We start from the raw sequence: 25,352 nt of genomic DNA, 5'->3' as shown, positions 1-25,352 counted from the left end.
TTTTCTCTTATGTTGACCATTAGCGTTTCACGCAGTTTCGCCAGGTATCCAGCCCTTACCATGTCGTTGAGGCCATAGTCCACGTTCTCGGGACTCATGTCCGCAGGTGTTGCCGGCAATCCCAAGTTCCATACCGATGCGTATGGGAGTGAATTCATGATGATTCGTGTTTGAGTATACTAGCTATGTACGTATAGCAGTAGTGTACTTGAGTAGCACTGGTGCTTCCTAATATATCAACCGGAAAGTTTGTAATAGTCGATCGGAAACAACGGTGCTCAGAAAGGTATGTGTATATGTTGTAATGTCTTGCCGTAAGTTTGAAAGAACTCGTATGGTCAATTCGATGGTTTACGGAAAACTAAAATCTCGTTCCTTATTACTTTTAATCATAGAAACCGTTTGCATACTACGACACTTTTTCGTCGATAGGATTTCAGCCATACTATTTTTTTATTTTTTAATATCATGATCGTGTTTATTGAATTCCGATCAAGTTTTGTTTTATGAATGCACCGTCATTACAACGAGAACAAAATGACAGATTTTGATTGATATTCATTATGCGCGTTTATTATATAAAAAACAAACCCTTATATATATATATATATATATATATATATATATATATATATATATATATATATATATATATATAATTAACGTATGTTTTTAATATTTAAATAATTATTTAGTAGTGTTTTTGAAATTTTTTCCTATCAAAAACATTACATGTTTTAGCACGCCAGCGAAACGCTTACGCGTCAACAACGATGTTAAAAACAAACCGTCACCAACGACGGGTTAACGAGTGAGCCCCCCCCCAAAAAAAAAAAAAATACAAATTATGTGCGCACAAATAACACGAAATCGATCGATCACTTGTAAATATGCTTCGATCAAAGACATCAACATCGTCGCTGATCGCAACCGCAACGCGTTTTCTTCATCGACACGAATCCAACTGTTTAAACTTCGTCGGTAAACCGATATCGTGTGAACACTCGCACGTACAATTATTCCAAACTCATAGATGACCGTACGCCTGCGAAAAAAGAACGCGGTCGATTTTGCGGGACGCCACTCCGCGTAACACGTACGTCGGTGGATCTTTCGTTCGCGGTCCGAACGCTGTGCCGTTTCTCGACCTTTTTACCCGAATTTTCCGCTTAAATCCGTCGTGCGATCCGACCAACGGCAGAGACCAGGGGCGGCTTGTTAGGGGAAACTTCGATAATGCGTCTCCCCTTAAAAATAATACAGCTACTTGTAAATAATAACTATTTAAAAATAAAAATGTTTGGAAATATTTTTATTTTAATTGAAAATTTGTTATACCGTTATCTTTGTTTATTATTATAAATTAAAAGCCACAAAATCTAAAACCAATAAACAGTTATTTCGACAGAAATACTATTTTAATAATTTCGATAATGGTCGCCGTTTCAGCGCAATTGTTGTCCGCGACAGGTTCAACTGTAACATGTAACGTTTCGGCTTGTTGGGCGGAGAGGGCTGGGGTGAATAAACCGCATATTATGGACACCGATGGCGTATCTAGGGGGGGGTTCGGGTCCGGACCCCCCCATTTAAATTTCTACATACTCAATGGTTTAATAGTAAATACTATAATAATAGTATATAGTTGTATTTTAATTTCCCATTATTTTTAATATACTAAGTTCATAGATTATATAATATACCTATAATGTATAAACTATACTATAGTATAATTACAGTAATTTATTGGTACTATAATTATAATTAGAAACAGATAAAATAAAAATGTTGGACCCTCTCCCCATAAATAAATCTTGGGTACACTCCTGAGAGACACTATTGAAAGTGGGTTCACGACAATGATTTCCGTGCCACCATGCCTTTATTTGTCGCTGTACGCCGTCTTCTGCGTTTATCAGTAAGTTCGCAGTTAAAAAAGATCGCTGAACTGAATAGGTTTATAAAAGAAATTTAGTATTAAATAAGTTAAAATTATTAACTAAGTATTAAATTTGGTAATAAAAATAATTAATATTCCACTAAAATGGTTTTTTCTTGTTTGTCGTTATTCGGATTAATGTTAAGCGATTTAAGTCTCCTTGGAATATTAACTACGAGCCGCTACTGATGGAGATGTCTACGCGTCAAGCCGGGTCGCCGCTCGCGATCCCTTCACGCGGGCACATGTCGGCCGAGTACCCGTCGGACGTGGGTGCGATGCACCAGGGCTAGTGCACTATTGTGGTCTCGTCCAAACATACAGTAACCCATTTGTTAACTACTTTTGTTTTTATATCTGATATATATTTGTACATTATCGAAAGGTAACATCTTAACAGGCGAACGAGTAAGATAACAAATGTTTTCCTAGAGCACAATTGTATTATATCCATTCAATATATTCATGTTTTTGTTTACTTTTGCATGCAAATCAAAAACTCTGTTCAAACTGGTTCTGATTAGTGTCAGTTCGTGTTAGTTTCATCGGTGCTCTCCACCAATCATTTATTGCATTTAAAAACATTTATGTAGACTTTCTCCGAAAACGATCGTAGATCATTATTGTTGATCCAATTTTGCATATTGCTCGATTTAATGAGAAACGCGTAAAATGTCGGTCTGGCCCATCAGGATGTCCGGCGATCACCGAAGGCCCTGAGATTTATTCTTAAAATTAAATGAAAGTAATTGTTTTTTTAAACTAATCATGTTATTCTTATCTTAATCTTGAAGTATTGTTGACGTGATTTCATTAGGTATAACCTCTACAGCTTATACATTTTCGTTTTCTTAATCAAAACCGAACGAATATAAATATAAATACTTTTATAAATTTTATATTAATGTTTTTAACGATCATATACGCGATGATTCGATAATATTGGCTTTGTGAAGAAAAACCAAAATAAGTTAAAATTTGTAGTTGAAATCGAGCGTAGCTATAACAAATTTTTTTTTTTTTTTAGTTGATGGTCGCTTTTTTTCGGAGGTTCGATCATGAACTAGACCAACGCTGAGTGTATATTTTTCGAATGGAAAAGAAACATTTGGAAATAGTGTTGTCCAATGGTAATTTCGGTAGTTTTGTACGACGGCGCAAATGAGTATGCAATTTAACACCATACGTGCACTGTGTTCAAATCTGTGTTACCTGCGTTTCCAAACTAAATTAATAAAACACAAATACATTCTGATCTAATAATTGAAACCTTTTAAGCAAGAAAGCAATTCATTAATTTTCACGCTGGTTTAGATCATTGGTTATAAGACGATTCTAAGTATACATACATTTTATAATTAATTGTCCGTTCGATTTTTCATTATATCGCAATGCAACGCGTGTTCTAAAAAGATTATCGAAAAACTCATGTGAAATATTATTTATTAGAATCATGGTTGGCGTCGGTTAAAGTAATATAAGCTCATAGTTTAAATCTTAACGAGATGTATTTCTATTGTAACCAATCGTAATACGGTATTGATTTTTCAATGTTCGGATCAGAATATCTCTTGTGTGACGGCGTAAGGCTATGCAATTTAACACCGCGCGTGCACTGTGCTCAATTACGAGGGTTTGTCGCCGGCTGAAACATAACAATATTTTATTTAACATAATTTTAAGTGTAATAATTATGTTATGCTAAAAATAAAAACAACGACCACTTAATAATGAAACGTTGACTTAATAATGAAAAAAAAAATAAAAAAAATCATATTTTGAGTGTTATCTTGCGGGGGTGCGAAATCTTTATAAGAATCCAATGCGTCCATACAATATTTAGATGCACTCAGGACGCACACTTACTCATTATTTATCCTTTTCGTTAAAATAAATCCTCGCTATAGATGTCGTATTTCATATTCGTATTACTAGGCACGTTTATTCTTGTAGTTTTCGTTCTGTGTTTATTTCGTACAACCAGCGCTTGTTTAGATTTCTGTGGCTGTTAGCGGTGAAGACTTCTGAAAAGTTCGACCAAAGTCCTAGCATAACTATTATCTACAGATTAAGTTAAAGGTAGTAAGTATTTGTTTTTCCCGTTAAAGTTCTTCAACTACATGGCTTGAAAGCATCGGGTGCAACTTCTCCCGCTTGTCGGATCTCTCTGCTGTTAAACATTTCACCATTTTCTAATATTATTCAGCCATGGGAGAATTTTAAAACCGGAGGAGTTACGCCACGACTTTTTCAAGTTTAAATCGTAATCGGAAAAGATCCCTAATAGATTAGGAACGAACATACACCACTCAAGTACAACGTATATACCACACGTTTCCAATGAAAAGGACAATAAATTAAATCGTTGAACGCGAAACTGTCTTACGAGCGTTCAAGATACATCGTGATATGAAACAGTACAAATCTAAAAGGATTTTTTTTTTAAGGTGGCGTCGAAACCCTTAAAAGTTCCCATAACATGTTTGACGTCGCTGCGAAGCGTTCAATATCATACAGAATAAAGTTCCAACACTATTTTTTCGCCAAGAGAACACTCCGGACGTGTGCTCATCATCACGTCCGTAAAGTAAAACACAACTAAGATCAACAGGACGTTTTGTTTATTGTTCGTCGGTTTTCCGTAAAAACAAATAATACAATCAATACAATACAATACAATATATTGTTATCATAATATTAGCGTTGACTTTGGTAAAATTTGTACGTACATTGAACGAAATTATATACTCATAACATAATAACCATAGGTACATAAAAAACACGGTATGGTATTGCTTAAAAAATAATAACAAAATGAAAAAAGAAAAATACAAAATAATGTTAAATATTATTTAATTTTACAATGAGTTGTACTTTTAAAAATAAATCGTATAAAAAAAATATAAGTTTATATATAGGTAAATTATAAAACATGTTGTAGTGTGTATTTATTGATCGTTATTGAACGTTTGTATGTTTTATATATATATATATATGTAGTCTAAACGTCAGTGGTCGACGAAGCGTAAAACAAAAATACAGAACGCGTAGAAGGAAAAAGCGTGATGTACAATATTCTTTTGGGGTTCGTACGTTGAACAGTATGTGCGAAACGTTTTACACTCCACCGCCGGTGTTGTAAACACGCGAAGTATATCCGAAAACAACGAACGGATTCGTTTTTTCCGATAAAAACGAAAACTTATTTGCGTTCCAGGAAAACTGACAACAATTGACGCGGCGAGGGATCGAGGAAAAAATCTTGAATCCGGATAAGATGATAACGGCCTGACCGACGTAATAGGACACCGCGTCTCGTTATCACTACAGTACGCTCTAAATATCGACCACTGATCGTCCGCACACGTTTTGCTTTCGTCGTGCTCGACCACGACGTTCTATACAAGTATTGTACAAAACATACGTTTACATGGAATAATGTATATTAATTTGTACACATTATAAATTATGTCTATAAACGCGCATGCGCGCACGTACTGCACACAATAAGGAACTATAGAGAACGTAGTAATAGCTAATAATAATAATAATAATTATAATATTTATAGTTTGGTTTCGGTACTACAAATATTTATTGTATTTATATAGGATGACGTGTCGTATATATTAAACATTGTATACAGTTACTTATAAATTATATTACAACATACAAAAACGTACCTATCTATGCATGTTACCGTATAGCACTGATCACGAATCGAAGCCGAAAAATATGAATAGGTTTCGAACTTTTACTAAGAACAAAATTTATATATATATATATTGTTTTATTTTTTTTTTTTTAGTAAAAGGAGGAAGAATCGATCGCGAAAACAAATTGATAAAATATAATTGAACAGTATCACTACGATCGGAGGGTACGTTTTCACCTAAAGTATACCTTACCGTTTTCCACCGATACCCGTTTCCATCAAATCAATTTAAATTATAAAACTCATTATTTTAACGTATTTCGCACGGTATTATATTTGTTCATACTCAATTCAATCCATATTGAATTCTGCAATGAATTTAATTTGTTGACTTGTTTTAACATTAAAACAAAATACGATAGTAATAATTTAAGAACAGGTGAAGCATTCGTGTATCTTTATAGCGTAATATAATACATCAATATACTTATAGTTCCTAAACCTAAACAAAGTAATGAAATACAAATCAGATTCCTCGTGCGCTTACTCGTGTATGTACTTTGCGATTAAATGAGATAAATCAAAGACAATCTGTTGACTTGATATCATACGACTCTACGAGTATTTCAATCTATGGGCAGTGTATTTTTCATATTTATAAAAAAATAATTCACATTCTTGTAAGTGATATTGAAATTGATTCGGTGAAAACAGGTCTCGATAATTTGGTGGAAAAGGGAAAGTTAAACTTTTGACAAAAGTGCCTACACTATTGTACTGCCGTTATTTACCAATATCTGCAAAGGATTTTCATGCAGAGAACATTTTCTATTTCATCGTGTTTAAGAAAATATATTTACGTTGATCGTTCATTTTGCAATTGCAATTTATCCACATGGTTTATACAAACGTATACACATCATGCTAATAAAATGGTGTACTGAATGTTACAGTCGTAAAATCTGATGAGAAACGAAATATTTTCCACTTCGACTGATAGCGATCGACAGGCCTAAGTATTTACTTGTGACGTAACACCTGGACCTAATATTGACCAGCGATCATATGTGTCTTACGGTAACATATTTTGACATAAAAGTTATATTATAATATATTAGACTATAGTGCACGCTCGAAAGAGTCATGGAAAGGATATAAGTAACATGTACACGGGTGAGATACTATAGTAATATTAGAGTTGCGTACTCACACACACACACACACATACACACACAGACACACACACACACATATATTAATTTTATCCGGAATGATAAAGAATAGTTGCTCGCGAAACGCGATGGGTGGGCACTGGACGTGGATTATACATAATTATTATGGTGGGCGCGAATGCTGTGTCGAATTTGCTGATCAGGATAAATTCGCCAATCAGAATCGCTGTATGTATAAATAGTAAATTTATGTATTTTAAATAATAAATCGACTCCGTATTACGCACACGAGAGGTTTGAAATGCATTTCAAACTTACGAAGACACGGGACACAGTGTCCAATTCGAGAAAAATCATAATATAGTACCCGATAGAGTCATGACTGTTGTTTGCTGAGAGATTAGAAAAAAATAAAATAAAATTTAATAGTAATGTTCCGGTAACTTTTCACCTCTTATCATTACCGTTATTATTATTATTATTATTTGTATAATTTTTTTAACATATTACGTACGCGTTTATTCCTAATCATACATTACCTTATGACGTACCTCACTCCACACTTTGCACTTAAAAATATCAGTAGAGGTACGTTGAATATGTAATACTAGAACAGTCGATGTACTCTATAGTTTTGCCAATTGCTTCTTCGCAATCCGAGCAACGAGTACGAATATAATACACCTACATAAATTTTTCTACGGTACGCCTACTATTTAAACGTACGAGTATGTGCCTGTTGGTTTACGCGAACCTTTTATAAAACTAACACTAAGACTAATCCGACTAGATGAATTTGACCCGCAGATCGAACACGGAAATCAGTTTGTTTTTCCCTTTAACATTTATAGCCGTAAAAATGTACGAAACAATCGTAAAATTTAGTATCCTCCATACAAATCGCGACGCTGTAAACGCTAATAATGTGGTGAAAATTCATGTTCTAATTGGATTTGGAATGCGTTTTTTTTTTTTTAAACGATAACAATACGGGTGTTAAACAATGTTTGGAATATTAAAACATTCGGATTTGATTTTCGCATAAGTATTAAAGACCAAGCAGTTTCTGGTACAAAAATAAAATTGAAAAAAATTACAAAAAGATGATATGTATTATTTATCAAAATACATTTCTTGTCTACAGAACAATATTTATTATAAAGTGATTATTGTATCGATAGCCTGGAGCGTTGATAAAATTAAATGATAATTAATAGTAATTTACTTTTTCCAGTGAAAACGATCAAGGTTTTCAGTATTTTAATGCATATTCCAATTATAATATTTTTAATACACCCGTATTTTGAAACGTGACGGAATATTTATGTTTTTCGTGTTGACGACGATTCGATCGTCTCGTTATATTTATAATCGCAGGTGACAGTGACGGAGGAGGAGTGTTACCAGAGGCAAATCGCATTTCCATGTTGGGTCGTGTACCCTATTAGGTTATATAGCGTCTAAAGGCAAACGACCGAGATGCCGGAACAGAATCAAATATCACAGGAGCGTACATTTTATTTGTATGGATGGTTTTTTCTAAATGTGCTTTGATGCAGTAAAATTGCGTTGTTTACAACTAATGTCGTTGATCTAATGTACAGTTAAACAGTATCCGATTTCTTTGAAATAATATACTACTATGATCTGTCAGAAATGAAAATTATCATAAGCACATTGTGCATTTAATTAAAAAAATATCTGCAGAAACGAATCAAATTAAAGTCGATTTTAATCTGTTATTCTAAACGAGATTGTAGGAGAATTTAGCTATTGTTGTTGTTAACTTATTATTAGTAACTATTATGATTTTAAAATAACAAGACCGGGCGATTTCGATAAATTCATTATTACTCGAAGATATGATTTTAGTTCTAAAATTGCTTTTGTTTGTCTACGAATTATTTAAAAATATAATCCTCTAAAACTATCCTATGTATAATTAAAACCGGAGGCGCGCCACTGCGGTTACATAATTTTCTGATCGCGTAATGTCGTTCACGTCAATATATTTGTATTCTGGTTGTCATAGGAAGCGTGATTTGAGATACGAGGTGATTTGTATATGGTATAAAAGAAAAAAAGAATAATGATGCGCTCACGAAAAAAGGAAAAACGGTTGCGCGTTCCCGTTTAACCAGAGATATGTAACGGCGTGATATGTGCGTGAAATAAAAAAAAATAAAAAAATATTATACAACATTCGATCGGACGTCAGAACTAAAAGCTTTTAGGAAAACGCATTTACGCGTGAGGGACTTGTATTAAGGGCGTCTGACCAAACGCGGTATACTCGTTTGCCGTTGCAAACAGACAGTGGTTAACGACTATTGTATATTGCGTTTATAATTATGCAGCGGACTCAGTACGAATTCGTGGCACTGCATTCAAATACCTAATACTAAACAAATACCGTGGGGTACGAAAGATGACAAAACGACTAATCGGACGGCCCAAGTGTCCGGGGGTACAGGGATACTATTCGAGTTTTTGGGGCTGCTACAACACTACATTGCGCTATTCGTTTCTCCGTACGCGGATCCGTACCGATCCTGTGTGCCGCGATGCCCCCAAGTAAATATATTACGTAATAGCATATCCCGGGGAAACCCTTCGAGTGGTCCGGGACAGTGCGAATCTCGTACGATACCTGTTCGGCATACGTGGTACCACGCGAGTTTGTTTGTCACTGTCTAACGCCGAGAAAAAAGAAAATCCGTCGTGCAAACTGTGGAGGTGAACATAAGATTACGTTTGAAAACAATGTCGATTGCACACGTTCGTTGTCGAATCTCGCGTTTCGCGGCAACCCTGACGGATTTCACGTTGTTCGTGGGAGGGGAAAATTAAATGAACGGTTCGTGAAAAGCCGTCGTCTCACATCGACCGGAGGACGCGTACCACGCTTAAAACGCCGAAGTCGAGAACGTCCGAAAAACGTCGTCGTGGCAGATACTAGAACACACGTGAGGGGATGGGGGAGATCTATAAGTAATCCCGATCGTGTGGCGTTTACAGGTGATCGGTTCGAGATTAACGCGCCGGTTCGATTAATCTTGTAAAACCGCACATTCGGTGTACCAACGATAATACGAGCAAACTTTGTATCGTACTAACAGGCGGTATCGAAAGAAGGAGTCGGTTTTGTAGAACGCGTTTTGAGATCGTCGTGGTAATAACTCGGAGTGTAGGCCCAATGTTGTCGGTGAGGTCGTGAGGCACCGGTGTTCTGCGAGATACCGGTCGTCCAGAGATGACTGCGAAAGGGTCAAATGTTGAACTCGAGTTATCGTGGAATTCGATACATTGCCGTGATCTAGTCGTGTACCGTCGGAAGGCGTCGAGGCGACCGTTCCTTAAAAGATTTCAGACGAAAACGAAACCGGATATTTGAATTCGCGCTGGAACGATTGCGTGCAAACGGCAATCGTCCCTTGGGATTTCATTCGAGGGCGCAAGGTTTACGCTTTTCTATAGCCTCCCTCAACGTGTTTTCAAGCGGTCGAACGGGAAACGGCCATTGTAACGGAACTACAACTTTTATTTCATTTGTACCACGTAATTCATAATTCATTTTCACCAGACTACGTATTCGATTCGCGCGATGGTTAAATTTTAATGTCGAATAAAAAAAAAAAAAGCGCCGTTGGTCCCTTCCCGGAAATCTTGCGAAGAAAGATCGTCATCGATCTCACACCTCATATAGCCGTACTCGACTTCCTCTTCGACCAGGCCACTACGAATGCAGCACAGTGCCGTTCGGTTTTTGAATACTATATGTATCGTATCAAAAAAAAAAAAAAATAAATAAACATATCACTCGATGGCTTTCGATCGTGGCGAACGTACTTCATCCATCGCGATAAATGTACCGCGAAGTACACGTTCATATATTTACTCGGATCCGCGACCAACACGTTTTCGTACGACACCCGCACCACACGATCACTGTGTCCTCGTCGACGTACAAATAATAACAACAACAACAACAACAATAATAACAATAATAATAATTATCATTATAAATTATAACACCACCCGCTTCAAACGTAACTCTCGTGCGGCGGCCTCTGTCTTAGCTTCAGCACTTCCGCGGCCGCGGACATGTTCAACCGCCTGATGATGCCGCCGGCCGCCGGGCCGCGTTCCTCGACCGACGAGATGACGGTCACGCCGTTGCGCTTCATCCGCGTGTACATGTTGGCCGTGGCCGCGGCCATCAACTTCTCGTCACTGCCGCTGGTCACGTCACCGATACCTTTCAGGCTGGACGACGCGGTGGTCGTGGTGGTGGTCGTGCCGGTGGTGGTGGTGCCGCCGCCGCCCGCGTGCGCCGACGTCGTGGTCACCGTGCCCTTGCGGCCCAGGTGCCGGTCCGTCCACGGGCCGCGGCGCAGCCCGCACAGCCTGCGGAACCCGTCGCGGAACTTGGACGACATGAGGTTGTACAGGATGGGGTTGAGCGCAGAGTTGATGTACAGCATTATGCGGCTGAAGAACAGCAGCAGGTAGAAGTTCTCCACGCCCACCATCTCCATGATGTTGTAGTCGGGCGGCGCCAGGATGATCCACAGGATGAGCGCGCGGAACGGCAACAGGCACAGGAAGAACGATACGACCACGGTACCCAGCATGAGCACCACCTGGCGGCGGTACCGGAGCGCCGCTCGGTTGGTGTTGGGCGCCACCAGCCCGGGGTTGGCCATCAGGTGCCGCGCGATGATCACGTACAGCACGGACAACACGACCAGCGGCACCACGAAGAACACCGATATGGTGCCGACGAAGAACAGCACGGGCCACACGGTGGACGCCTCGGTGCGGCACACGGGTACCTGGGTGCCGTCCACGTACTCCTCCCAGTGGTAGTCGGGCAGCCTTAGCATCGGGCTGGAACAAGTAGAAGCGCGCACGCGCACGCGCGCCGTACGCGACGCGCGTGCGCGGACACGGACGTTAGTGTTTGGCGGCAGTACGCGTCGCGCCAATGTGAGACGTGCGCGCGCAGCCAAGTCGACCGAACGGTCCGCGGATCGGGTCACTCTCCGGCGGTTGGGGGAGGTTTATTTTTTAGCGAAAGTTTTCGCCGCCTAACGGTTTTACGACGGAAACCTCGGGACCAGTGCACCGGCAACCAGGGCACCGTAGCAATGGGCTGGCGAGAGGTGCCTGCGCCCCGGGCTCAACTCTCGGGACAACGCAAAAATGAAAATCTTGCGTTTAATGTTGAAAATTACAACGGTCAATGTCACATATTTTGTTTCCGTGATCATTAACATCCTACATACTAATTAAAGCAATCGTTGAAAATAATATCTAATAAGCATAATATTTTTAAATCAAAAATATATGAGGAAGCATTTGGAGGTGTCGCCCCGGGCGCAACGTTCGGTTGCCACGGCACTGGCAGCAACGCGGGGGTGTTGTAAGCTCTCGCGGCGGAACACTTCCGGTACGTGACGCGCGTGCGCAAAGCTCGAATTTTCTAACTCTGCATGAGCTCTGCTGAGGGTGAAGGATCGCACGAACCGCGACTCGTTCGAACCCTCCGTACGTGTTGCGTAAAAATGAACGCGATAAGACGAACCGGAGTCGTCCCACAAACGTCGTAGTCCATCCTGTGAACGACCGTTACGGTTTAGACTTGGCTGCGTCGGTCCCGCGTAAATCATAAGTGCACGCTGCCGGTAAATAAATGTTTTTCAACGATATTATCATTATTATTATTATTATTATTATTATTCTTACTGTACACGGGGGAAAATTCGGAAAAATACGTGTTGTACGTGGGTGTAAAATGCTTCTGTAAACTTACTGACCGGCCATCAGTGACTCTTTACCCTTCGTAACCCTAACCTATCAGAGTTTTCTTGTGGATTCTAACCGAGGATGTTAATCAGCGATCAGTGCGGTTGCTCAAACATTTTATCGGTCTGAATTGAAATACCAAAACACTATAATGTTTGAATCGTAAACAAACTTCTCTCTCGTGTATAGCAAAGTAAGATGATAATAATAATAATAATAATAATAATAATAATAATAATAATAATAATAGTAATAATAATAATAATAGTAATAATAATAGTAATAATAATAACAAGCGATAAGAACCCAAAACCGTTTTTATTGCTCAGAGCTAAAGGCAATCTTAGCAATACAAATTGTACGCGTACAAACATATATTACATTTATATGAAGTTTTAATGTAAAACGGTAGGCGCACGTTTAGACATAGTGTACACACAGTACATTCAACTACTCGTTTTGCACTCGTAGAAAACAAATAAATATATAATTATATATATATTGTCGCATACCTACGGACGACACAAAAACGGTACACAAGACGACGAGTATGCGCGTACGTATACATTGCAGCAAATGTACTTCAGCTGTAGTTTGAAAACTAATCGGAAAATACCCAGCACAATTTAGCAATAAATATATATTTTTTTTTCGTGATGTAGGAATCTATATAACGTATACATATATATATATATATATTTATGTGATACGCTTCAAGCGTTACTTGATATTGTATTATTCTACATTGAACGAGCACCCAGTTGTCGATTAATATTAATATTATCATCACCATCGCGAAACGATATCGTAATGCTGCATTAGTCAGTGGCGCAACTAGGAGTGGGGTTTGGGGGTTTTATCCTTTCCCCCTTCCAATCGTTTACTGAGGTTTCTACAAATTCTACGTTGGAAAAAAAATGGTTTATCTTGAACACGCGAAACGGCCGATTGATAAGAAATATGAACATTATTCGTATTATAATTGATAAGAATAATAACATGGCATCATGGAACGTTCCGTTCAACTTTAAAACATCAATAACCTTGCTACTACGATTTCTCGATAGTCGATTGTATAATACTTTTTTTTTGTGGTATCCCAATATGAAATACAAATTAAACAGTTTAATTTGTAGTTTAAATATTTTATTCATAAACCCAAAATCTTACTCCTTTATAAACACCTGCAGAAAACTCTTATTTTTTCCAAATTCACAACTTCCCGCCGAAAATCAATCCTGGTTGCACCACCGATATTAATATAATTATTATACAAATCAACAATATAAAATTCGCAATAGCAAGAAAAACGGATTACCGATAGGCTTTACTTGAAAAATAAACACATATACAAAAGCGCCTATGGCAACGAAATAACAACATACAAGCGCATATAATGAGGTGTATGATGATGATGGTAATAGTTATAGTAATACGACTTTAATTTGTTTCAGAAAGTCACTCCTAGTCGATCTCTTAAATCATAAAAATATATATATATGTATATAATATTATATTAAAGCCATTTGCATAAGCTGTCATGGTGTACCCGTGTGTAATAAGTAATGTATTAAGTGTAGGAACATAAATTGAGAAACACGTGTTAAGGTGATACTAGGCACATAAAATAGTCGAAACGTATAGGTGAAAGAAGAAATCTGTAACCGTAAAACGAAGAAAAGAGAGCGTAAGAAAAACAGTTTTTATTCATTGGCCGTGCGTCAGAGTGGTAATGATTTATTATATTGTACGAACGGTATAATAATAAAGTAGGGTAGGTGCCGCGGCGCGGTGATTATCGTCAGTGGTGGATTCGGGGTGGTTAAGGCATCCCTTGCGTCTGGACTCCCCGCCAGATATTTAAAAATTGATTTTATAATAAATACATAGATGAGTTGTTCACCACCGCAGTAGACGTACTACTAGTATATCTTGTATGTTTTCGACAGAATATTTTATTTTAACTTATTTGTACTCCCTTAATCGTTTTATACCTTTTTTTACCGTTTTTTACCTTAATCTTTTCGAAACGATTGCGGGCGCATTATATGATAATAATACTTTTAAGACGAAAAAGAACAATTCGCCAAGTTCTGAATCGTATTGTATCCGCATGGCTTATCGATTTGTGGAACCGCCCGAACGAATTTTCGTAATCTACCGCCGACGGTTTTACCGTACCGATTTTCTCGATCGTCGGCGTATAGTGTACAATATAATGCGATGATGATCATCATGCGTACATGGAATGCGGTTCGGGAGTGTTTTCGCGACGTGTGACAACGAGAAGACAAATATCGAACAACGCGCGCGTGTATACCGGAAATGCCGTCACCGACGCCGCTGAAAAATTTGATACTCGGGTCATCTGCCTATATTATTATAATCCGGTCGCGGAATTATAACATAATATGGTTGCCTTTTGTTAGATATGAAAACGTAATATGACATGCACGTCAAAGTAATATATTAGTCTGGAGCAACAACAACGCGTATTACACTGCAACATTCACGTATAGGCCGCCGATTAAATACATTTTATTATAAGAAATAAAAGCCTAGAAAGCCTGTGTATATGACATGTATATGTTATAAAAAAAAATTATAACAACACATCATATAGACAATCTTTCGCAAAAGCGCCGCAGAATAATATAGTCAATATTTAATGTTCTAGCCCAAGCAGCTAGTCATTTTAAATAATTCAGATAAAAGCCTAAAAGTATACGTAAAGAAGAAGAATACAAGGAAAAATCAAATCAAATACTACCGTCTGGTTTCCATTTTTTTTTTTTTTTTTTACAGAGTTCCTTCGTCGTCTTACGGATTCTTCGATGCGTTGAGCTGTATCACACATAACATTTTACTTGATAATTAAAACCAATGACATCGATTTATACGCATACCAGCCAATCAAACGATGCGCGTAGTTGAACATCACATGTATAGATTCAAACTGAATTTTGGCTCTACATTTGCCATAAGTTTGATGAATACAAAAAATACATTTGTGATTTGGTTTTGAATCTGTTGGTGATTTTTTTTATTTCGATAAGTCGAAATATTTTATGTTTATATCTAGGATACTTTTTTATATAGTTATTTATGTATATACATTTTATACAAGTTTAAAATTTTCGATTTTCAAGCGATTGTTCGTCGTTTTTAATTAAATACTTCAAAGAGCTTACAGTTTTTTGATCATCATTACTCTGGTAAAAGATTTATTAGTACTCCATTGTCATTTAACAATTTTAATTTAATTTTTTAAAGGATAATCTAAAAGTAATTGTAGTCTTACAAAATATCTTTATGCAATCTGTTTTTGTCTACAAAAATCATTACTCTGAGGATTTCAAATTTAAATGGCATAACATTTGAAAACTGTCAATTATTGACTGTTTTCACAAATATGTTATTAGTATTGTTTTACAGTGATGAAAACATATTGTTATGAATTTCATTCTAAATTTTAGATTCTAAAAAAAAAAAAACATTTTATTATTTTCCTAGATTTAGTTTATAATTTGTGTTTTATGGCAGCTTGGTGCATTTGAAAATATAAAACCATCGCTCTGCGAATGAATATTATCTTAACGTTTTGAAAACTCAAATTTGTTCCGTTATGATAGTTATTATAGACTAAGATCTAATTTAATTAACGTTTGCTCGAAGACGATAAAACCAATCGTTTGTGGCATGCACATGTGTGGTACAAGTAGTGAAAGACGACGAGCGGGTTTATTGTTGCACCATCGTAATGTTTGCGCTGTTCGGTTTTACAGTGACTACTACATACGAGTGCGGTCTTTAATCGTCAAAAGTCATCATTTACACGTGTGCGATCCTTATAACAAAAAGTATATTTGTACAACATGATTAACGATGATAAAGAGAAACACGCTGTGTCGTACGTGTTTTACGAGCGCGAGAACGACTCTGGATTGTAGTGGTATCCAGTGGGCTTCCCTTTTCGACCAAAACAAAAATTTATATAATAAATTTAAAATGATAAAATAACGATGTACAATATTTGATTATGATGGAAACTACTATAATATATTAATGACGATTCAGGGTTTTACTCACGTTTCGAGATTTTAGGTTCACATACAAACTAAGTTAGGCTTAGACTATAATTCCCCTTGGGGCGTAGCCCCATCCCACTGAAAAGTGCCACGTAATGGCATTCAAGTGGGTGAGTGGATGCGGCAAACGTGACGAGCGAAGTCTTAAATTTTTTAAAATTAAAATTCCGACTTTTCGAAAAAAAAATGCAAGCAATTTTCATTACGATAAGTGATCAAAACTAAATACAAAATATCGTTCTCTTTTATATTAATATTTTAATAATTATTAAAAAAAAATTGTACATAAATATTTTATTATTTTAAATTTATTACATAAATTTTTGTTTTGGTCGAAAATAAAATCGGCATATTTTAAATTTGGTCGAAAAGTGAATCAGCCGAAAAGGGAAGGGTACGTTTTTGGTCGAAAACAGCCATGCCCTATCCAGTCAGTGTTCATTTGGCGAGAAATATAAGTCCTACAAGGATTTACTAAACATGGCATCTTCAGCGTGTCGGTAGAAGTGTTTGAATTCAGATTTGTTAGCGATTTGTTAGGAAAAACAATAAAAACGTTAGTCGAACCCCATTAAGATCATCCGAACGAAGTACAAAGAGGCACATATATATTTTCATTTTTTTTCTGTGCTCAATTACAATATTATTTATTCATTGTCATAAATATGCAATTACTGAATCCTCGTGCGAGGCACTTCTGATGTGTAATGCTATAATGTCGAAAGCACAATGAACGGATACCTTAAAACTATCGCATGTTTAAGGCACGACATGGTATGAGTATAATAAATAGCTGGTAACTTACACCCACCGTAGCTTGTTCTATTTACCAAAAAGGATGGTGAAATAATGGCATGCGTGTCAATAAGGTCGGCTTTAGCCATTTTAGTGGCACGTGAAATAAAGGAAATAAGATTTTTTTTATCTTATTTTCTTATACATTCATGTGGAATCACTTTTTTTTTTATTATTATTATTTTATATATAAAAAGTACAAAATGTTAGCACGCAACTTGAAACGGTTCGTCGCCCGTATTCTGTAAAACACGGTAAATCAGCCATCGTTATACCAAGGAACAGAGAAAATCTGCATTGTTCGAGTAACCTATACATTCGTGACATCGTTTTTACGATTATTTCATTCGAGGCATCTCACCATTTGACGTAATCCATCGGTGTACTTATACTTTGGTGTAATTTATTCGTGAGACATTTATGACTCTAATGTGTGTGTGTGTGTGTATACTTATGCATTTACACATTATATATATATATTATATAAACTGATGCAGTACACCATTAACGATGATTTCACCAACTATATATATAACATGGCATTAGCACGATCAGTATATGATGACACCGAACATGTACTCGTTTAGCATTAATGCGATACGAGAAGTGTATATATTACTGTAATAATAATAATAATATAATATATTCCGATGCATCAGCTTGCGAGTACGTACAAAGTATTGGTATGAAATTGGACTGTGTCGAATGAGCGGAGAATGGAAGAAATTAAAATTTACACGGTTACTTATACTGATTGGCGGAGATACACGGACGGAAGTGAAAAAAAAAAAATACACATATTTTCCATCGTAATATCAATTTAGTTTGTATAATATAAATCATTTCGATTGCGGTAAATGTACGGCGTGTGTACATAATATATTATGTATCTATTATCCGACGCGTTATAAATACGTACGAAGAACATGTTCATTGGTCGGTTTATCAAAGAAAACAATCGCAGTCGTACACGTTGCACATTCAAAAAACAACACAATTAACTGTCGGTAAAACACATATAATATTAGACGCGTATTATAGGTAATAGGTACATACTTTTGTTACACAGGTAGTGTGTACGGGGTAAAATGTTTATTTGTTTATTTAAAAAATAAAATAATTATAATTAAAGTCATACAATATATTTACAAAGTGCGCGAGGGTAAAAAATAAATACATATAAATACTAATTTTCGGAGTATACACGGTGGGCGATCGTGTTATGTACACGTCATATTACGTATACATTCTTAAACGATAAAAATAAAATATTTTACAGTAATACATATAATTGTAGTGAAAAATAATAATTTATAATAAGAAAACGTTCGTAGAGACTAGTGGCGCGTGATTTTCGATCTATTATAATAATTTGATATTTACGACGAAATAAGAAGTCCGTCGTTTACGCGCAGAGATAGCAAAATTTTTAACCGTTTATTTGTTTATTTTTTTTTCGTGATGAACAGAAGACACAGTATTCGACTTAATTCAAGGACTGGTGTCGTTTGCGGAAACGGGAAACGGAGAAACAAATATTTATACATCTAGATATTAACAGATGAGTTAAAATTATATTCCCGCGAATTCGAGTAAAAATATATTTTAAATATTTTTCGCTGATAAACTAATACTAATAAGTTATATCAAACGTACAAAGAACGTTTGTAAATAGACTCTAAATAAATATTCGAATAGGAACCAGGTAGAAAATATTATCAATTTTAAATGGCTAGCGACCGCACAAAGAAAGTTTTATTATTAAAAACCGAATGTTATTTAAACATTGTTATTTATTTAATGTTATTTATTATTATGTTCAGATATGAGTATTTGCTTTGTGATTGTTTTATCGATAAAAATGCACTATGATTTATCAGTTTGATTTAGTTTTCAAATTTTTTCCGCGCAGTTTCGTGTTTACCGGGTACGCTATTCGAATTAAAATTTACATCCGTCAAGTGAATGCAATCTGTTTACAAAATTGTCACTAGGTAGCAAACTACGTCCGGCTACCGTAGACATACTATACCAGTGACGAATTGGTAAACAATAATATTATGTACTGTATGCTGCGGACCGAACAAATTTTTTTTTACAACGGACAAACGCTATAGTCGTTCTAATACCATTTTTGTGTATGGTCCATACAAGTGTTCAAGTCGAAAATGTATTGCGACTTCTGAAAAGCCACGTTTTGTGTAGTTGTATTTAGTTATAAAAAATATACTGTAGGGAGGAATACCGATGATACCGTAAACTCTATAATCCTAGTAGAATACTGCCATTGAAGTAATTATTAGTAGGTAAGTTGATAACGAAAGATAAATATCAAAACGGGCGTAACTTACAAACCGATAAATCAATAATGAAAAATCAAAAGTAGAGGAAAATGTACCCTTTAGAATTTATTTTGTTACGCATCGTTAAACCGTAAAGTTTATTAAGAAAGACACTTTATTGTACGTTTAGATAGACAACAATTTACTTAAATTAATACAGCTAATATTTACTTAGATCGCACGTTATTTTATGTGTAAGATTTTGAGACGATGAAAAGATTTAGCGGAGAGACGTGTTCTGTTACAGACCATTGAAATTTCGGTTTCTTGTTTTTTCTTCGGCCAAACAGCCGCAAAAGTGTGGCCGATGATAATTGATTAGGAGATAATACTTGAATAGTTAAATAAGCTATTGTAATATTTAATAGATAAAAAAAAAAAAACCAGCGTAAACACTGTTCTAAACAATTGTAAGTGCATTGTATTAGTTAACGTTTCGTCGAGCTCAAACAGTCTAAAACTATAATTTAGTCATATTTGATATTGATATTTCTGTTTCCGGTCGTATAAAGATTATCAATTAAATAAATAACGAGGACAAAAAGGAGTCAAGTGGTGATTGTATATTGAACGTACGAGTACAAATCTTATCACGCGCATTATTATCCTCGATTCACCGAATACGTTGGAATCACTCATACAATACGGTTTTGTCGATTTTACACCTATAATATTACGTAAACATTTCAGTAACTTAGGAATCGTTCGCGTGTCGTACGGTATAAAGTTTGCTATCCCTGTGCGCAAAAGACCAACAAAATGATAACGATATAATAATAATGATAATTATAATACGTATGATGCGCGTTTTACAATCATACTAAACTACACGAAAACGGTCCTCGTACGATATTGGTCGACATACATGTACACGTATAAAATACACATTTACGGTTTCCATTTGTATTAAAATTGTTTATAATTACTTTATTAGTTTATTCTATGTAAAATACTCGTATAGGAATGTTAACATACGAAATGCTATTACATCATAATAATTTGCATTATTTACGACGTTTCCCGTCGCTTTAAATGATAATCGAACGCGAACATATTTCACCGGATTTACTATCGTACAATATCGCGTGAGCACAAAGTTTACAATACCGTGTCACGTATATGTTATTTAATACATAGTACATTTCTATCGAAAAACTCGATAAACACTTTTAAAATTATATTAATCTATTTGTCGGCGAACGTGTGTGATGTGCGTTTAAATATAAAAGAGAGTTTTTTTTTTTTTTAAGTTCTCACAAAAGAAACACGGGCATTTCGTATTTTGCATTTCGATGGACTAAAGTTACAAAACAAACGTATTTTTCGTTTTTTTACGCGTACACGCGGTCGGTTAACATTTCGCTCCCGTTTAAATATATTTCTGCGGTATTGCGTCGTATACTTGTTGAGACATAATTTTTAATCAGATATAAAATACTTTTATAAGTATTTTTAGAATCCTATACATTTATGTTATATGTATGTATATATATTTGTTTCATGAGTCCTGGGTTTCAGGTTTAAATGCGCGTACGCGCGTAAGGGATGAAATTAAACGTGTGGAAACAGAAAGGGACGGGTTTCATTACTAAAACGGGTTTTTCCAGTGTAGAAGTAGTTGGTACGTAATTTAGAGAAGGAAAGGAACTATGGTATTTGTAGAGCGCACACAGCCTTTTATTTTGAATTCGAAAATTCGACGGCGAATAACGAAAACAATGTAGTCTAACGAAACGTTCGGTACCTATATACACTGTGAATCTGCTATTGTACCGAAGTCGATCCGACGTAATTGTTTGTATAGTATTTAAAATAACGCTTTTTTTTTTTTTTACATTAACTTTTTTTCTCTTCTAATCGAATAACTCTTTACGTGTGGCCGGTAGCTTAAATGAACTTTTGATTGTGTTATGGAAACCACTCACTATCATTTCGTATTATACATTATTATTATTATAAAGATGATAATATTATAATAACAAGTGAGAAAAAAATTTAAGAAAAAAAAACAAATTGGTTACTACTATAAAAAAGTACTATATAACATCAAATGAGGATGGACGGAATTATATTCTGAGATAGATGGGGGAATGAGTTGAAAATAGAATATTCGAAATTGTAATGTTTACCATTTTTTATTAGGATAATAAGACAATTAAGGAAAACACATACATAAAAAATATGGAGTAATTAATGAATGTAAAATAATTTTTTTAAGATACCACGAGGAACAATTTTATCTAATATAATGTGTGCAGTACGTGCATGTATTTACTAGTTAAATGTTGTATCAGTGCATTAATATGTTAAAAATAAAACAAATAATATATGATAAATGTTAAGATCAAATTTAAAAATTCAAAGACGCGTCGTTACGAAATAAATATAGGTGTACTCGATTACTAAACGTGCAAGAGAAGCGAATGATAAATATTTAAAACAAATATTATGTATATCATATAGATAAACAAGTACTAATTTGTTATGAAGGATCAGATCGTGAATATCATTAGCTATAATATAATTTATAATAAAATACACCATACCAATAAATAGTGCCGTATGTACCGCGTGCGTAGAGAGCATATAGTAAGTATTTAATACGTAAATATTGTATGCATATACAGTGTCGTGCGTGCGTATGATGTTCTTGTGAGAACCCCTACACCATCCATAAGGGTTGGACTATCTAACATAAAGATAACTATATATCTGTATGTATACGGAAGAGATGATCAGCGGTGGATTAGTAAAATTCACTATAAAATGTAGATCTGTAGACGGGTATAACATAGTTCGACGTATAAATGTTTTATATAAGTATTGTCGAAAAAAAAAAAAAACAAAATTTCAGTGATGAGAAAATCTGTGGATATTTTTTGTAAATTAATCGAGTTTTGCGTGAAACAGTATGGGTTGAAAACATTGCCGGTTAAGTTCCGAAATCTGAATTTCTTTTTTTCTTTGAAGTTCGTCCGCGTAACTTTGAGCGAAAAACGTGTTCTGATAAAAATCGAGTGGGAAAAAAGTTGATGTGGATAATCGGACAACCCCTAGGCATCCGAAAGATACGCGCTTCGCTGAACGTATAGATTAGGAAAAGTAAATCATAACAGTTTTGGAAGTAATCGACGTAGGTATGACGTGCCCCAGTACAATATACTTAACGATAGACGTTCGAGTATTTATGGAGCATGAATAGAGAACGGTGAAAAAGTTTTCGAAGCAGAAGTTGCCATTAGAAACATTTCAAACGTATGTGTTATAATGTGTATCACGCCAGACGCGTATACGTATACGTACGTATTTAAATAATACAATAAATCAGAACTGAAAGTCAAAGGGCGTATTAAAAGCGATAGGATTCTGTAACCTATATCAATAGGAATTGTTGCACTGTTCGGTGCACGAATTTTTATCTCTTACAGCGGTTTTCAAACTTTTTTGTTCACGCAGTATTTATGATGTTAGAAAAAAAAAATAGATCCACGGAGCCCCAAAAACTAAGTACACCAATTGTGAGCCACAGCTCATAAAAATGTGTAAAAATTATCGCACGCATCTCGATGCGGTCGAATCGCGGTATCGCAATGGTTAACCGACCGCGGTAACGTACGGTGCGTGTAATCGTAATTTTATATATATATATATATGTGTGTGTGTGTGTGTGTGCATGATGTATGTAATCGAGTGGGGCACGAAAAATATCTGTTGAAAATCTTATCGTCACGCGATACGCGTTTTGACGACGGACTAGATTGTGCGAAGACGCGAGCGAGACGATGGACACCAGTAAGATGACACTCGGACACGTGCCCGTAACACCGCGCACGCCAGTGAGCCGCGCGACGTTTACGGCCCCGGGACGAAATTATTTTCCGTCTCCCGTGACGACGTCGAAGGGGCGTAGTTGAAGAACGGACCGGTCCGCGCGGACGAAGGACCAGGACGTGCGCCTCGGATCACACGAAACTCTCCTTCAGCTGGTCGTCGTCGTCGTCGTCGTCGCCGCCGCCGCCCTGCAACCGCGTTCTGAACCGGTGACGGCCGAAAAACGTGGTGACCGCCGAAGCTGCCTCGTGCCGGCGCACCGAACCGTTGACCACCGCGGTACCGTTGCTCGCAGTGACCGCCGGACCGCCGCTGCACGACTGCGACAACGTGGTGGTCAGCGTGCCGGTGGGACGGAGCCGGAACATGTCGCGGCCGCGTGCGCGCCGCCGCCTGCGCCTCCTGCCGCCACCGCCGTCATAATAGAAGTAATCGTCCGACGAGCCGCCGCCGCCGCCGCCGCCGCACCGGGACCGGCACAGTTTGCAGAAGCCGCGCCGGAACTTGGACGACATCAGGTTGTACAGGATCGGGTTGACGGCCGAGTTGAGATAGACCATGATGCGGGACGCGTACAGTATGATGTAGTAGTACTTGAAGCCGAGGCTGAGGAACATGTGCTCGGGCACCAGTATGATCCACATGGTGAACACGCGGAACGGCAGCAGGCACACGAAGAACGACAGGACGACGGTGGCCAGCATGAGCACCACCTGGCGGCGGGCGCGCTGGTTGCACGCGCTGTCCGTGCAGCTGGTGCCCGGGTCGGCCATCAGGTGGACCGCGATCACGGTGTACAGCACGACCAGCACGAACAGCGGCACCACGAAGAACACGCTGATGATGGCCACGAAGAACGCTATCGGCCAGAACGTGTTCGCCTTGGTCAGGCACACCGGCACCACGGTGCCGTCGATGTAGTCCATATGCGTGTATTCCGAGATCATCGTGATCGGACTGCGAACAGAAGAATAAAAGGAAAAAATATGGGCTTGCGCGGTTCGCGTAGTGCTATATTGTATTGCCGAGCTGGTCGATCGGTGCTACCGACAATGTTGCGCAATCGTAATCGTCGTGTTCGTTAAATCCTCGTTTTCCATCGCTCCAACACGTAGTTCAGTGCCGAGCGCCCGATCAGGATCAACGCGTTTCCTGGTCGAATCGAACACCATAATCCGTTTAATCCGAATTCGTCGGACCATAACCCGGATCCCTAGGGTTTCGTTAGATGTAACAGTTTACACGTTCGATTAACATTTCCTTTACCTTACACGTACGGTTTTGATAAAATCAATAAGCTATAAACAATAACAGTAATATGATTATACGCTTCGAGTATTACATTACATTGAAACCGAGACCCGGATGAAACGCATTGTTCTCGAATCCGGACCGAATATCGAATTCTGATCCGGATCACGAACGGGTCACTCAGCACTGATCTGTAGATGATCGAAGAAGAATCGATGTAACGATTATGTAACCTGACGTATGCGTTTTCCTATTTGGCGAACGTTTGAAGGCCGAACAAAAAACCGACGTTTGTTCGATTTAGTTGAAAGTCCGTTGAATTACAAGATTTTTCGGGTAGATATACCGTAGGGGTAGGTACAACTAATCGAAATAGTATCCGATCACACGAATAATAAACAATAATCGCAAAACTCGTGGATTTAAATCGTATTTTCTTCGAGTAATATAATTTTCAGTCGTATTAAATATGC

At 37.1% G+C, this 25,352-nt stretch overlaps 2 protein-coding genes across 4 annotated transcripts in view; both read right to left on the bottom strand.

Annotated features, from left to right (window-relative positions):
• On the bottom strand, positions 1-562 carry LOC112688437 (the record flags this gene model as incomplete). The annotated part of the gene is given in 1 exon segment (XM_025561609.1): positions 1-562. A coding segment is annotated over 1 exon segment (158 nt), but the record flags the coding sequence as incomplete, so codon positions are not given.
• Positions 563-4,815: 4,253 nt separating this feature from the next.
• LOC112688349 (growth hormone secretagogue receptor type 1-like) overlaps positions 4,816-25,352 on the bottom strand; it is a 179,526-nt gene continuing 158,989 nt past the window's right edge. Inside the window, exons 4-5 of one of the 3 annotated variants that reach the window (XR_003149059.1) lie at positions 10,614-11,654; positions 4,816-10,537 (exon numbers count right to left, since the gene is read on the bottom strand). Coding sequence is in view for 2 of the 3 variants with exons in the window: in XM_025561510.1 (XP_025417295.1) it covers positions 10,808-11,654 (847 nt within the window). In the remaining variant the exon portion in view is untranslated. Of the gene's footprint in view, positions 11,655-18,255; positions 24,586-25,352 lie in introns of those variants that run through there. The other 2 variants (XM_025561510.1, XM_025561511.1) reach the window with 2 other exon arrangements.

Source organism: Sipha flava, unplaced genomic scaffold, assembly GCF_003268045.1.
Source record: "Sipha flava isolate LNK unplaced genomic scaffold, YSA_version1 38_pilon_pilon, whole genome shotgun sequence".
Taxonomy (NCBI): domain Eukaryota; kingdom Metazoa; phylum Arthropoda; class Insecta; order Hemiptera; family Aphididae; genus Sipha; species Sipha flava.
This window is presented reverse-complemented; position numbering and strand designations above follow the sequence as displayed.